The sequence below is a fragment of the Dryobates pubescens genome, chromosome 12, assembly GCF_014839835.1.
Source record: "Dryobates pubescens isolate bDryPub1 chromosome 12, bDryPub1.pri, whole genome shotgun sequence".
Classification (NCBI taxonomy): domain Eukaryota; kingdom Metazoa; phylum Chordata; class Aves; order Piciformes; family Picidae; genus Dryobates; species Dryobates pubescens.
The window spans coordinates 4,790,793-4,806,583 of NC_071623.1; the positions used below are offsets into that span (position 1 = coordinate 4,790,793).

The 15,791-nt window shown below is 54.3% G+C and overlaps 1 protein-coding gene across 2 annotated transcripts in view; it reads right to left on the reverse strand.

The window, feature by feature from the left end:
* Positions 1-354: 354 nt before the first annotated feature.
* Positions 355-15,791, reverse strand: part of CTPS2 (CTP synthase 2) — a 54,076-nt gene continuing 38,639 nt past the window's right edge. The window contains exons 13-18 of one of the 2 annotated variants that reach the window (XM_054166025.1): positions 11,409-11,505; positions 10,110-10,165; positions 8,104-8,200; positions 6,491-6,635; positions 4,113-4,223; positions 355-811 (exon numbers count right to left, since the gene is read on the reverse strand). In XM_054166025.1, the coding sequence (XP_054022000.1) occupies positions 4,154-4,223; positions 6,491-6,635; positions 8,104-8,200; positions 10,110-10,165; positions 11,409-11,505 (465 nt within the window). In that variant the 3' untranslated portion in view covers positions 355-811; positions 4,113-4,153. The remainder of the gene's footprint in view (positions 812-4,112; positions 4,224-6,490; positions 6,636-8,103; positions 8,201-10,109; positions 10,166-11,408; positions 11,506-15,791) is intronic. The other variant, XM_054166024.1, reaches the window with a different exon arrangement.

Sequence of the window (15,791 nt, forward strand, 5' to 3'; positions counted from 1 at the left end):
AGCAAGATAAACCCAAAGCAAACCCAAAAGAAACCCAAAGCAAAGCAAAATAAACCCAAACCAAACCAAGATAAACCCAAAGCAAAATAAACCCAAAGCAAAGCAAAAAGAAACCCAAAGCAAACCCAAAAGAAACCCAAGGCAAACCCAAAAGAAACCCAAGGCAAACCCAAAAGAAACCCAAGGCAAACCCAAAAGAAACCCAAGGCAAACCCAAAAGAAACCCAGGGCAAACCCAAAAGAAACCCAAGGCAAACCCAAAAGAAACCCACAGCAAACCCAAAAAAAACCAGGACCAAATGCAATGAAATAGAACAAGAGTGAAACAATCAAATAGCAATCAAATAACCTCATCAAATCAAATGAACCAGCCCAAACCAGCCCAAAATCTCTACAGGGAAGCCTAACAGAGGAACAAAGCTGAAGCAGCTCTGTGCTGCTCATGGCTCAGCCAACTTTCCCACCCCCAACCTCTTCCAGGGGGACTCTCAGGAGCTCCTGCATTTGCCCTTCCAGTTCATGAGGCAAACTGCATAGAATCAAATCTGTCTTCCAGTCAGGAGCAGCTGTGAATGGTTCAAGCTTGAGCTGAGGTCTCTCTGAGCTACAGGGCAGGGGGCAGTGAGGAGGAGGAGCTGAGCTGCACCCCCATGTCTGGAAGAGCAGCAGCATCAGCACAGAAGAGTTCCTGCTGCAGGACAGGCAGCTGTCAGGAGAGTGACTGACAGCAGCACAGGAGGGGACAGCATGAGGACCACAAGCAGCTTTCTCTTCCACTTCCTTCTGGTAATGTTGTCCTGTTCCCAACTGTCTGTAACAGAAAAAGGGAGGGGGAAAGAAAAACAAAGGGGGGATGGGGAGAATTAATGATTGAGAACAGCCCTTCTGTAACTCAGTTTGTGTCAGGTTCCCTCACATCCCTTCAAAGGAGCTCTGTAGTAAATACCATGAGGAGATGCATCTCACCTAGACCAGGCAGCAGAATGGCAAAGCTGAATGTAGTCCTCTGCAGGTGTATGCAGCTCTACTCAATGAGAATCACAGAGCTGTCAGGGCTGGAAGGGACCTCAAGGAGCAGCCAGCCCCAACCCCCCTGCCATGGCCAGGGACACCTCACACTGCAGCAGGTTGCTCACAGCCACAGCCAGCCTGGCTGCAAACACCTCCAGGCAGGAGGCTTCCACCACCTCCCTGGGCAACCTCTGCCAGGCTCTCACCACCCTCATGGGCAACAACTTCTTCCTCACTTCCAAGCTCAATCTCCCCACTTCTAGTTTTGCTCCATCCTCCCCAGTCCTATCACTCCCTGACCCCCTCAAAAGTCCTTCCCCAGCTTTCTTGGAGCCCCCTTCAGACCCTGGAAGGCCACCAGAAGGTCTCCTGGGAGAAAAAAAGGAATGAGCCAACGCTTTTGGTTTTGTATCTGGAGGTAGTTATTGAATCCTTCCTGAAGTGAGTCTGTTGAACACAGCTGGTGCCCACTAGGCACCAAAGTTCAGACATTGGGTAGGTTGGAAGGAACCTTCAAGATCATCCACTTCCAACCCTCTGCCATGAGCAGGGACACCTCCCACCAGCCCAGGTTGCTCAGGGGTTCCAACCTGACTGTGAACACCTTTGAACATGGCAAAAAACCCAACCAAGCCAACACCACTTTGGCTTCCATGGATAAAAACCCAACCAAGCCAACACCACTTTGGCTTCCATGGATGAAAAACCCAACCAAGCCAATACCACTTTGGCTTCCATGGATAAAAACCCAACCAAGCCAATACCACTTTGGTTTCCATGGATAAAAACCCAACCAAGCCAACACCACTTTGGTTTCCATGCTTAAAAACCCAACCAAGCCAACACCACTTTGGCTTCCATGGATAAAAACCCAACCAAGCCAACACCACTTTGGCTTCCATGGATAAAAACCCAACCAAGCCAACAGCACTTTGGCTTCCATGGATAAAAAACCCAACCAAGTCAACACCACATTGGCTTCCATGGATAAAAACCCAACCAAGTCAACACCACTTTGGCTTCCATGCTGAAAAACCCAACCAAGCCAACACCACTTTGGCTTCCATGCTGAAAAACCCAACCAAGCCAACACCACTTTGGCTTCCATGCTGAAAACCCCAACCAAGCCAACACCACTTTGGCTTCCATGCTGAAAAACCCAACCCAGCCAACACCACTTTGGCTTCCATGCTGAAAACCCCAACCAAGCCAACACCACTTTGGCTTCCATGCTGAAAAACCCAACCAAGCCAACACCACTTTGGCTTCCATGCTGAAAAACCCAACCCAGCCAACACCACTTTGGCTTCCATGGATAAAAACCCAACCAAGCCAACACCACTTTGGCTTCCATGGATAAAAAACCCAACCAAGCCAACACCACTTTGGCTTCCATGCTGAAAAACCCAACCAAGCCAACACCACTTTGGCTTCCATGCTGAAAAACCCAACCAAGCCAACACCACTTTGGCTTCCATGGATAAAAACCCAACCAAGCCAACACCACTTTGGCTTCCATGGATAAAAAACCCAACCAAGCCAACACCACTTTGGCTTCCATGGATAAAAACCCAACCAAGCCAACACCACTTTGGCTTCCATGGATAAAAACCCAACCAAGCCAACACCACTTTGGCTTCCATGGATAAAAACCCAACCAAGCCAACACCACTTTGGCTTCCATGCTGAAAAACCCAACCAAGCCAACACCACTTTGGCTTCCATGGATGAAAAACCCAACCAAGCCAACACCACTTTGGCTTCCATGGATAAAAACCCAACCAAGCCAACACCACTTTGGCTTCCATGGATAAAAACCCAACCAAGCCAACACCACTTTGGCTTCCATGCTGAAAAACCCAACCAAGCCAACACCACTTTGGCTTCCATGGATGAAAACCCAACCAAGCCAACACCACTTTGGCCAAGCCTATGGGGCAAAGCTGTGAGTTTATGCAACTTGTTTGTGCCTCTGTCACCCTGCAGATTAAAGCCAAGCATACTTCTCTTGGGGTGCCTTTGTTGTGCCAATTCAGCCAATGCAATCCCAGGTGAGTATTAACACTTGCTTAATTAGCAAGAAAAGAGAAAGCAGAACTTTCAGAGCTGCATTTTGATTGGATCTTCACATACCAGCACAGCTTCATTCTGTAGAGCATCCTACAGCACAGAATCACAGAGCCACTAGGGCTGGAAAAGATATTGGGCCTGTACCCCAAGCACTTAACAGATTTCATCTCACAATTAGAGAGTTAAGCAGCACAAGCAAAACCAAAACCAATTAAGTGCTGCAGGCAAGGAAGGAAACAAGCTCTGGGGTGGGGTGTGAAACAAAAGGGAGGAGGCTCAGGAGGAGGCTCACAGGAGACCTTATTGCTCTCTACAACTACTTGAAAGGAGGTTGTAGCCAGGTGGGGGTTGGGCTCTTCTCCCAGGCACCCAGCCCCAGAACAAGAGGACACAGTCTCAAGCTGTGCCAGGGGAGGTTCAGGCTGGATGTTAGGAAGAAGTTCTTCCCAGACAGAGAGATTGGCCATGGGAATGTGCTGCCCAGGGAGGTGGTGGAGTCCCCATCCCTGGAGGTGTTTAGGAATAGCCTGGCTGAGGCACTTGGTGCCATGGTTTAGTTGATCAGATGGTCTTGGGTGAGAGGTTGGACTGGATGATCCCAAAGGTCTTTTCCAACATGGTTAACTCCTATTCTATTCTATTCCATTCTATTCCATTCTATTCTGCTCTATTCCTTTCCATTCCATTCCTTTCCATTCCTTTCCATTCCTTTCCTTTTCATTCCTTTCCATTCCTTTCCTTTCCATTCCTTTCCATTCCTTTCCTTTTCATTCCTTTCCATTCCTTTCCTTTCCATTCCTTTCCATTCCTTTCCTTTTCATTCCTTTCCTTTCCATTCCTTTCCATTCCATTCCTTTCCATTCCTTTCCATTCCATTCCTTTCCTTTCCATCCCTTTCCTTTCCATTCCATTCCTTTCCATTCCATTCCTTTCCATTCCCTTCCATTCCCTTCCATTCCATTCCAAAATGCCCCTTTTTAAGTCTAAAGGAGGTCAGTGTCCTGAAGCAGCATAAAAGCAGTTCAGTTTACCTCAGCATCATCCATTTGTGTGCTGCTCTCCTACAAGCACTTCAGCTTCTTTCTGAACTGTGCAAATCTTTCTCTGGAGAGCTGTCGTCGCTGAGGTCGCTGTAGCTGTCACTGGGGCAAGGCAATGCACAGTCAGAAGGATCTAGACCAAAGGTGTGATCTCAACACACACTCACACCCCCCCACCCCAGCCCAGATGAAGCCTGTGACCCAGTACTTCCCTCAAATGCAACCCACTTCCAGAAGACTGATTCCAGCTCCTGCTGAGTGCTGGTGTTGTGGAATGCCTTCCCCAACAGCAATGGGCTGTAGTTTGGAGTCTGAGACCACAGAACCATGGAATGCTTTGGGTTGGAAGAGACCTTAAAGCCCATCCAGTTCCAAGCCCCTGCCATGGGCAGGGACACCTCCCACCAGGTTGCCCAGGGAGGCTGTGGCTGCCTCCTGCCTGGAGGTGTTCAGCACCAGGCTGGATGAGGCCTTGAGCAAGCTGGGCTGGTGGGAGGTGTCCCTGCCCGTGGCAGGGGGGTTGGAACTGGCTGACCTTTGGAGGTCCCTTCCAACCCAAACCTTTCTATGACTCCATGACACTCCTGCTGCTGATGCAGTCCTCATAAAGAGCAGGCCAGAGCAGGCCAGCAAGAGGTCCTCCACCTGACCACTTCAGCAGCTGGCCAAGAAGTGCCCAGCTGCAGTGAGGAAGGAGCTGCTCCCAGTCTGAACAAGCATGCCAGGTGCACACAGACAAACACAACAGCACCAATGTTGTACTTACTTCCTTCTGAAAGCACCCAAGGGAAGAGGGAACACAAGGTCAGCACTGTTAGAACAGGTTCCAATCCCACATCACAGCAAACCAGCAAAACCTCTGCCCAGGGGAGGGGGTGGAAGTGTGCCTGTGGCACCTCAGGATGGCCCTGAGCTAAGCCCAAAGCCTTCAGAGAGCTTTCTTTACATGTCCTCTGCTGCCCAGGGGCAGTCACAGCCCCAAAGCATCTGCCAGAGCTGTGCCATAACACACAGCATGGGGGGGCAGCTGCTCAACCAACAGCACCCAGAGAGCTTCACCTCCTGCAGACAGCTGGGAGCTGATCCCCACCCAGCACCTCACTGAATGACACAGGTTTGAGAGGCAGTCACCCACACAAGAGGTCAGCTGATGGCATCCACCCAGACTTGTGTGAAGTGTTTGACACTGGCCTGCATGATACCCTGGTGAGCAAACAGGACAAGCATGGACTGGAGGGGTGGCCACTGGCTGGGTAAGGAACTGGCTGGGTGGCAGCACTCAGAGAGCTGTGCTCAATGGCCAACTGGAGGCCACTGACAAGTGGTGTCCCTCAAGGGTGGGTACTGGACCAGTGCTGCTTCACATCAGTGGCAGTGACATGGGCAGTGGCTTTGGGGCACCCTCAGCAGCTTTGTGGGTCACACCAAGCTGGGTGGTGTGGTTGATACTCTGGAGGGCAGGGATCCATCCAGAGGCACTTGGACAGGCTTCAGAGGTGAGCCCAAGCCAACCTCATGAAGCTCAACAAGGCCAAGGGCAAGGTTCTGCAGCTGGGTCAGGGCAATCCCAAGCACAGATCCAGGCTGGGTGAGCAGTGGCTGAGAGCAGCCTGGAGGAGAAGGCCTTGGGGGTGTCAGCTGGTGCCAAACTCCCCAGGAGCCAGCAGTGGTCCCTGGCAGCCCAGCAGGCAGCTGTGTGCTGAGCTGCAGCCAGAGCAGGGAGAGCAGCAGCACAGGGAGGGGATTCTGCCCCTCTGCTCTGCTCTGCTCAGCCCCCACCTGCAGCACTGCCTCCAGCTCTGGGGCCCCCAGCACAAGAGGGACCTGGAGCTGCTAGAGAGGCTCCAGAGGAGGCCACCAAGGTGATCAGAGGGCTGCAGAAGCTCCCCTGTGGGGACAGGCTGAGAGAGTTGGGGCTGTTCAGCCTGGAGAAGAGAAGGCTCCAGGGAGACCTCAGAGCAGCCTCCCAGTACCTGAAGGGGGCTACAGGAAAGCCAGGAATGGGCTTTTGCCAAGGGCTGGGAGTGATAGGATGAGAGGGAATGGATTGAAGCTTGAGGAGGGCAGATGGAGACTGGAGAGGAGGAAGAAATTCTTCCCAGTGAGGCTTGGGGAGACTCTGGCACAGGTTGCCCAGGGAGGCTGTGGCTGCCTCCTGCCTGGGGGTGTTCAGCACCAGGCTGGATGAGGCCTTGAGCAAGCTGGGCTGGTGGGAGGTGTCCCTGCCCATGGCAGGGGGGTTGGAACTGGATGAGCTTTGGAGGTCCCTTCCAACCCAACCCATTCTAGGACTCTATGACCTGAAGGATGGGGTAGTGCCTCCAACAATGTGAGTGCCAAACTGCAGGCAAGTGAGTGAGGAAGTTTACCTGGGAGACAGTTTACAGCCACGCTGCAGGTAAGCACTGAGCGTCCCAGTTGCTGCTAGCAGCAGCCCCAGGTAGGGAGGTGAAGGCTTCATAGGTCTGGAGGAAAACTCTGGGTGGAACTGAACCCCCACAAAATATGGGTGATCTGCAAGAGATGGGGCAAAGGAAGTTACAAGATGTAGGAAGAAGATAGCAGAAGAACTGATATGGGAAAGAGTTGATTTCACAGGGGTCCAGGGGCTCTCCTCAGTGATGTCCAGCGACAGGACAAGGGCCAAAGGGTGCAAGCAACAGGTCTGCAATGCCTCCACACAAGGAGACTCCACAGCCTCTCTGGCCAGCCTGCTCCAGCCCTCTGCCACCCTCCCAGCCAAAAAGCTTTCCCTCCTCTTCCCCTGGCACCTCCTCTGCTCCAGCTGCCACCCAGTGCCCCTTGGGCTGGCCTTGCACAGCCCTGAGCAGAGCCTGGCTGCCTCCTCCCCACACTGCCCTGCACATCTTCAGCCCCAGCACTGAGGGCAGCCCTCAGGCTCCTCTGCTCCAAGCTCCAAGCCCCAGCTGCCTCAGCCTGGCCTCACAGGGACATCTTCCACTGCCTGCAGCAGCCTGGGGGCTCTGCCATCGACTCTCTCCAGCCCTTCCCTCAGCTCCTTCTTGACCTGAGGGGCCCAGACCTGGACACAAGGTTCCAGCTGTGGCCTCCCCAGGGCAGAGCAGAGGGGCAGGAGAACCTCTCTGACCCAGGTTGCCCTTGGCCACCTTGGCCACAAGGGCTCATAGGCATCCTGTTGTACAGTCCTACTGAGCTAACATGATGGGCTTTGGGAACAGGAACATCTCTGTCTCTCTTACACACCCAGTCTTCAGCCTTCAGCCTTCTCCTAACATCCTCTGAATCTTTAGCCATCTCAATGCACAGGTGGAGTCATCTGAAGGGACCTGCAGGCAGGCTGGGGAGGGACTGTTCAGAAGGGGCTGTGGGGACAGGACCAGAGGCAATGGATTGGAACTGGAGCAGGGCAGAGTGAGGTTGGACATCAGGAGGAAGCTCTGCACAGGGAGGCTGGGGAGACACTGGAGCAGGCTGCCCAGGGAGTGCTTGAGGCTCCATCCCTGGAGCCATTCAAGCTCAGCCTGGATGTGTCCCTGGGCAGCCTGCTCTGGCTGGAGCTGTCCCTGCTGCCTGCAGGGGGTTGGACAGGATGCCCTTGGAGGCTCCCTTCCATCCCTGCAGCCATTCAAGCTCAGCCTGGATGTGTCCCTGGGCAGCCTGCTCTGGCTGGAGCTGTCCCTGCTGCCTGCAGGGGGTTGGACAGGATGCCCTTGGAGGCTCCCTTCCATCCCTGGAGCCATTCAGGCTCAGCCTGGCTGTGTCCCTGGGCAGCCTGCTCTGGCTGGAGCTGTCCCTGCTGCTTGCAGGGGGGTGGACAGGATGACTTTGGAGGGCCCCTTCCATCCCAGTGCAGTCTGTGACTGTGTGAGTCAGGAGTGTTCCCCAGCCCAACCTTGGCTGCTCTGACAGCCCAGCAGTCTGCCTCTGTGCACTGCAGCAAACTGCACTTCCCAGGCCTTGAGCAGAAGCAGGAAGGGCTCCAGAAAAGTCAGACACTCACTCTCCAGCTCAATCATTTCCATTCTGTTCCCTTCTGTATCATGGCCAACAAACTTCAAACCTTTCTCTTCAAAGCACTGAGTCAGTTCTGGGTTCACCTGAAAGAGTCAACACAGTATTAATTGCAGTGCCACTTCTCTGTGGCTTCCACAGCCACCAGTGATGAATTGCCATGGTGCTGGCAGGGGGATGAGAAGAGAGGGGAGTTGGGAGTTTGGCTTTCCTGTTTTCACAGCTCTCTGGTGTGAAGCTGTGCCAGCAGCCATGCACACTGGACAGAGGAGGCACTGACCTTAGAACTGCCTACACTGCAGCCAACAGCCTGCAAGACAGGCTCCCTCCAGCTTGCTGCCCTTCTGACCCTGAGCAGCTTGCATTCCTGGTTCTTCAAAGGGCACACTGCAGGAAGCACCAAGCCTGAGCTGCACTTTGAACCCTGCAGCTCAGGGCTTAGGGCACAAGCTGTGGTGCAGCTCCTCCTCCAGGCTGGGCAGCTCTGCACTGAGCTGCTTTGTTTCCTGGGTGGTGGTCTCGCTGCTCCCTCACTATCCCAAACCCTGAGCACCCTGACTGCCATTCCATCCTGCTCTCAGCTTTCTGAGGAGACTCAGTATTCACACAATCACAGAATGGCTCAGGATGGAAAGGACCTCAGAGCTCACCTGAGGGGAGGTTGTAGCCAGGTGGGGGTTGGTCTCTTCTCCCAGGCAAGCAGCACCAGAACAAGAGGACACAGCCTCAAGCTGTGCCAGGGGAGGTTTAGGCTGGAGGTAAGGAGAAAGTTCTTCCCAGCAAGAGAGATTGGCCATGGGAATGTGCTGCCCAGGGAGGTGGTGGAGTCCCCATCCCTGGAGGTGTTTAGGAAGAGCCTGGCTGAGGCACTTGGTGCCATGGTTGAGTTGATCAGATGGTGCTGGGTGATAGGTTGGACTGGATGATCTCAGAGGTCTTTTCCAACCTGGTTAATTCTATTCTGTTCTCTTCTATGCTACTCCTACTCCTACTCCTATTCTATTTCTATTCCATTCCATTCCATTCCATTCCATTCCATTCCATTCCATTCCATTCTATTCTATTCTATTCTATTCTATTCTATTCTATTCTATTCTATTCTATTCTACCCTATTCTATTCTATGCTATTCTATCCTATCCTATCCTACCCTATCTCCCCCAAGCTCCCCACCATGCCCAGGGACACCTCTCAGCTCCACTCAGCTGCTCAAGGCCTCAGCCAGCCTGGCCTTCAGCACCCCCAGGCAGGAGGCAGCCACAGCCTCCCTGGGCAGCCTGTGCCACACTCTCACCAGCCTCACCCTCAACAACTTCTGCCTCAGCTCCACTATGCCCCTGCTCTGCCTCAGCTCCAAACCATTCCCCCTGGGCCTGGCTCCAGCCCCCCTCAGCCAAAGTCTCTCTGCAGCCTTCCTGCAGGATGCCTTCAGCTCCTGGCAGGCAGCTCTGAGCTGCCCCTGGAGCCTTCTCTCCTGCAGGCTGCACAGCCCCAGCTCCCTCAGCCTGTGCTCACAGCAGAGCTGCTCCAGCCCTAGGAGCATCTCTGTGACTCCCTGAATCATCTGAAGCATGCACACAGGTTACAGCCCAGGTCCCTTCTGAAATGTCTCAGAGGGGACAACAAAGGCTCACAATGAAGTGGTTAAGCATTGGAGCAGATTGTCAAAAGAGATTGAAACCCAGATGAGACAAAATCCTCAGCAGTCTGCTCTAACTTTGACTTTGACTCCACTCCTAAGAGGGAGTTGGCAGAGCAAGAGAGGTTGTGCACTCTCCTCCTCTGCAGACCTTCCAAACCCTCCTGGATGCATTCCTGTGTGACCTGCCCTGGGTGTAACAAGATTTAAAGAGGTTCCTCTGGATTTCAGTTCTCCTGTCGCACCTTTACTCAATTCTGAGTGATGTTTAGGTAAGAAATCCCCCACTGGCCTTGAGGGACATCACTGCCAGCAAGGGAAACACCTCAAGGCTCAGAGGACATCAGCAGTGCTTACCTCATACCGATGCCTGTGTCGCTCCTCTACAAACATTTCATCACCATAAAGCCTCCCTGAAGAGACAACAGGAAAAGAAATCAGTGCTGATGATTGCCTTTAATCGTTGGTACAACTATTCCTTGTCAGTTAAAAGCCCCAAAAACAATTCACTTGTCAAGCACAACAAGACACAAAGCCATCTCACTCCAGCTTCCTGTTGCTCTGAGTGACTGAGGCACAGAGCTCCAGGGGCTGGAAGGGAGCTCCAGAGAGCAGCCAGGCCAAGCCCCCTGCCAGAGCAGCAGCCCCCAGGGCAGCTCCCACAGCAACACATCCAGCTGGCTTTGCAATGCCTCCACACAAGGAGACTCCACAGCCTCTCTGGCCAGCCTGCTCCAGCCCTCTGCCACCCTCCCAGCCAAAAAGCTTTCCCTCCTCTTCCCCTGCCACCTCCTCTGCTCCAGCTGCCACCCAGTGCCCCTTGGGCTGGCCTTGCACAGCCCTCAGCAGAGCCTGGCTGCCTCCTCCCCACACTGCCCTGCACATCTTCAGCCCCAGCACTGAGGGCAGCCCTCAGGCTCCTCTGTTCCAAGCTCCAAGCCCCAGCTGCCTCAGCCTGGCCTCACAGGGACATCTTCCACTGCCTGCAGCAGCCTGGGGGCTCTGCCATCGACTCTCTCCAGCCCTTCCCTCAGCTCCTTCTTGACCTGAGGGGCCCAGACCTGGACACAAGACTTCATCTGTGGCCTCCCCAGGGCAGAGCAGACGGGGAGGAAAACCACTCTGGACCTCCTGCCCACAGCCCTTCTGATGCAGCCCAGGCTGCCCTTGGCCTTCTTGGCCACCAGGGCACCTTGCTGGCTCAGGGGCATCCTCCTGCCCACCAGCACCCCCAGGTCCTCTAGGTCAGTCCCCAACTCAACTTGCACCATGGGGTTGTTCTTTCCCAGCTGCAAGGCTCTAGCCAAGCAACTCCAAAGTATTTGCTGTTAACCACTTGAGAAACAATTCTGTTTGGAGCCCAGAAGCTGCCTGCTGTGGTGTGCTGCTGCCAGTAATGCACCCAGCAATGCACCCAGTGCCCCTTGTGCTGTCCTTGGACATCCCTGAGAAAACACTCCAGTTACACTCTCTAACACCACTTAGTGGCCATGGCAGCTGGGTTATGGTTGGACTTGAGGACCTAAAGTTCTTTTCCAGCCTTTGGTGATTCCCTAAAGTTCTTTTCCAGCCTTTGGTGATGCCATGGTTGCTGCTTTGCCAGGTTGCAGACTTCCTACCCAAAGGGCAAGGCATGAGAGCAGAAAAGTAACTTACTTAACACAGAATTCTGTGTCTTGAACACAGTCCTCCTCTTCCCCAGCCTCATTGTGCCACCCATATCTCCTGGGTTGTGCTCTGGCATATCAATGACCTGCAGAGAGAAAACTGTTGGAAGTGTTGCTTCATCCAATAAAGAGAGAAGGGGGGAAAAAGCCCCACAGATAAACCAGCACCAGAACAAGAGGACACAGTCCCAAGCTGTGCCAGGGGAGGTTCAGGCTGGAGGTGAGGAGAAAGTTCTGCCCAGCAAGAGAGATTGGCCATTGGGATGTGCTGCCCAGGGAGGTGGTGGAGTCCCCATCCCTGGAGGGGTTCAAGAGGGGATTGGATGTGGCACTTGGTGCCATGGTTTAGTTGTCAGGAGGTGTTGGGTGACAGCTTGGACTTGATGATCTCTGAGGTCTTTTCCAACCTTATTGGTTCTCTGATAACAAAAAGGCAGCAGTGCAAAGGAGGTTGCATGGCTTTAGAAGTGGGACCAGTTGATTTGCCTTCCTAGCACTCCCAACCAAGGCTTCTCTTTGCTTCTCCTGCAGCTTTGTGCTCAGCACTGGGTCTGTGCTGAGGCTGAGGATGGGAACTCAGCTGCTACAGATCAACAAAAGCAATTTCTTCATGCCTGGATTTAATGTTTAGGGGAGGGAAAACCCCAAACATAACCTCAAAATCCCCTTAAGAGACACCAAAATGTTAGCTACAGGAGAGTTCTGCCACCAGCCACTGCCAGTGCCATCAGAGCACACAGACTTCAAAACATGAATCAAAGAATCAAAGAGCTGAGGCTGGAAGGGACTTGAGAGATCATTAAGTCCAAATGATTGCCCAGCTTCCTCTTGCTCTGAGTGACTCTCAGAGTCACAGAGCTCCAGGGGCTGGAAGGGAGCTCCAGAGAGCAGCCAGGCCAAGCCCCCTGCCAGAGCAGGAGCCCCCAGGGCAGCTCCCACAGCAACACATCCAGCTGGCTTTGCAATGCCTCCACACAAGGAGACTCCACAGCCTCTCTGGCCAGCCTGCTCCAGCCCTCTGCCACCCTCCCAGCCAAAAAGCTTTCCCTCCTCTTCCCCTGCCACCTCCTCTGCCCCAGCTGCCACCCAGTGCCCCTTGGGCTGGCCTTGCACATCCCTGAGGAAATCACTCCAGTTAAATACTATAAACACACTTCTGAATTAGCATCTAATTTTCCAAACCATTTTCTTTCTTCATTCCTTATGTCTGTGCATAAAGCCTGTGCTGTCCTGTGGGGCCAGGCTGGGAGAGCTGGGGCTGTTCAGCCTGGAGAAGAGAAGGCTCCAGGGAGACCTCAGAGCAGCCTCCCAGTACCTGAAGGAGGCTACAGGAAAGCCAGGAAGGGACTTTTGGCAAGGGCTGGGAGTGATAGGATGAGAGGGAATGGATTGGAGCTTGAGGAGGGCAGATTGAGACTGGAGAGGAGGAAGAAATTCTTCCCAGTGAGGCTGGGGAGACTCTGGCACAGGTTGCCCAGGGAGGCTGTGGCTGCCTCCTGCCTGGGGGTGTTCAGCACCAGGCTGGGTGAGGCCTTGAGCAAGCTGGGCTGGTGGGAGGTGTCCCTGCCCATGGCAGGGGGTTGGAACTGGCTGATCTTTAGGGTCCCTTCCAACCTAAAGCATTCCATGCATCCCTGTCTCTCTGCTGTGTTATTAGAAACCAGCTCTCCATCTTCCCCAGGACTTTCAGGTTTATCATGGGGTAAAAAAGAGCTAAGACTTGAAACACAAACTTTTGTGGTCAGGAAAGGAAAGGAACTACTTATGAGGCAACACTTCAGAGCTATTCTGATTCTGGATCCTCCTTACAATCTGTTCTGTGGCTCTGATCAACTCCAGCATCTACCACAGCATAACTCTCAAGGTTCACATCCTGCAGAAGCTTCTATACAACCCAGCCAAGGCAAGCAGCTATCCAAAGCCAAGTGGCGATGCTGCCCTGCAGGCCAAGGACAGGGAGAGCAATAGAATAGAATAGAATAGAATAGAATAGAATAGAATAGAATAGAATAGAATAGAATAGAATAGACCAGACCAGACCAGGTTGGAAGAGACCTTTGAGATCATCAAGTCCAACCTATCACCCAGCACCATCTCATCAACCAAACCATGGCACCAAGTGTCTCAGCCAGGCTCTTCCTAAACACCTCCAGGGATGGGGACTCCACCACCTCCCTGGGCAGCACATTCCCATGGCCAATCTCTCTTGCTGGGAAGAACTTCTTCCTAACATCCAGCCTGAACCTCCCCTGGCACAGCTTGAGACTGTGTCCTCTTGTTCTGGGGCTGGGTGCCTGGCAGAAGAGACCAACCCCCACCTGGCTCCAACCTCCCCTCAGGGAGTTGCAGAGAGCAAGAAGGTCTCCCCTGAGCCTCCTCTCCTGCAGGCTAAGCAACCCCAGCTCCCTCAGCCTCTCCTCCCAGGGCTGTGCTCCAGACCCCTCCCCAGCTTTGTTGCCCTTCTCTGGACACCTTCCAGCAGCTCAACATCTTTCCTGACCTGAGGGGCCCAGAACTGGACACAGGACTCAAGGGGTGGCCTGAGCAGTGCTGAGCACAGGGCACAAGGACTTCCCTGCTCCTGCTGGCCACACTCTTCCTGCTGCAGGCCAGGATGCCCTTGGCCTTCTTGGCCCCCTGGGCACACTGCTGGCTCCTGTTCAGCCTACTCTCAACCAGTCTACCCAGGTCCCTCTCTGCCTGGCTGCTCTCAGCCACTCTGACCCCAGCCTGAGGTGTGTCTCTGGGAGGGCTCTGCAAAATGCCAGCACTGCAGGGACTGGAGAGTTCACAGCTGACACACTGCACAGCTACCAGGGAACAAATAAGGCATCACAGAAGGGCTCAGGCTGGAAGGGAGCTCAGAGCTCAGCTCCCCCAAGCTCCCCACCGTGCCTAGGGACACCTCTCAGCTCCACTCAGCTGCTCAAGGCCTCATCCAGCCTGGCCTTCAACACCCCCAGGCAGGAGGCAGCCACAGCCTCCCTGGGCAGCCTGTGCCACACTCTCACCACCCTCACCCTCAACAACTTCTGCCTCAGCTCCACTCTGCCCCTGCTCTGCCTCAGCTCCAAACCATTCCCCCTGGGCCTGGCTCCAGCCCCCCTCAGCCAAAGTCTCTCTGCAGCCTTCCTGCAGGATGCCTTCAGCTCCTGGCAGGCAGCTCTGAGCTGCCCCTGGAGCCTTCTCTTCTGCAGGCTGCACAGCCCCAGCTCCCTCAGCCTGTGCTCACAGCAGAGCTGCTCCAGCCCTGGGAGCATCTTGGTGGCCTCCTCTGGCCTCCCTCCAGCAGCTCTGTGTCCTTCTCCTGCTGGGGACCCCAGAGCTGGGGGCAGCCTAGGATCCATTCTAATGAGCAATTCCAAGAGAACAGAAAGCACATTCCAAGCATGAGGCAGCCTGGGCAACATTACATCCTGCTGCAGGTGAGTGCTGGCTTGAAGCACCCATCAGCTGCAATCTTCTCTCAGCAATCCCCTGCCTGGGCTGTTGCATTCTTGTTAGGAGATGGAGGAAAGCTAAGGAGAAATCCTCTCCAGCCCAGACACTCAGCAGGGAGCAACCAGGGCCCTGACAACACAGCACCAAACCATTTTAATCATCCCAGCAGGGCCAGGAACTTCTGTCTTTGACCTGCCTCAGGTCCTGCAATGCCACTGTATGGAGTACATCTCCCCTGGTTACCCAGAGGGAGGCAGGGAGAGCTCTTTGAGGGCTGGGGTTTGGGGGGGAGGGGGAAAAGGAGAGGAGGGGAGAGGAGGAGAGAGGAGAGGAGAGGAGGAGGAGAGGAGAGGAGAGGAGAGGAGAGGAGAGGAGAGGAGAGGAGAGGAGAGGAGAGGAGAGGAGAGGAGAGGAGAGGAGAGGAGAGGAGAGGAGAGGAGAGGAGAGGAGAGGAGAGGAGAGGAGAGGAGAGGAGAGGAGAGGAGAGGAGAGGAGAGGAGAGGAGAGGAGAGGAGAGGAGAGGAGAGGAGAGGAGAGGAGAGGAGAGGAGAGGAGAGGAGAAGAGAGGAGAGAAGGGGAGGGGAGGGGAGGGGAGGGGAGGGGAGGGGAGGGGAGGAGAGGAGAGGAGAGGAGAGGAGAGGAGAGGAGAGGAGAGGAGAGGAGAGGAGAGGAGAGGGGCAGGGTGCACAGCCAGAGGGCAGGAGAAACACTCTGCAGCTTCAGCTCTGCAGCTCCTCACTGCCCATTCCACTGCAAATGCAGCTCTGCTGCTCAGGGCCTAACTCAGAAGCACAGAATGGGTTGGGTTGGAAGGGACCTCCAAAGCTCATCCAGCCCAACCCCCCTGCAGTCAGCAGGGACATATGGTGCCACAGCCAGCTGGCAGCCAGGCACCAGAGGTGTGCCCCAGGGATCAGTGCTGGGCCCCAGC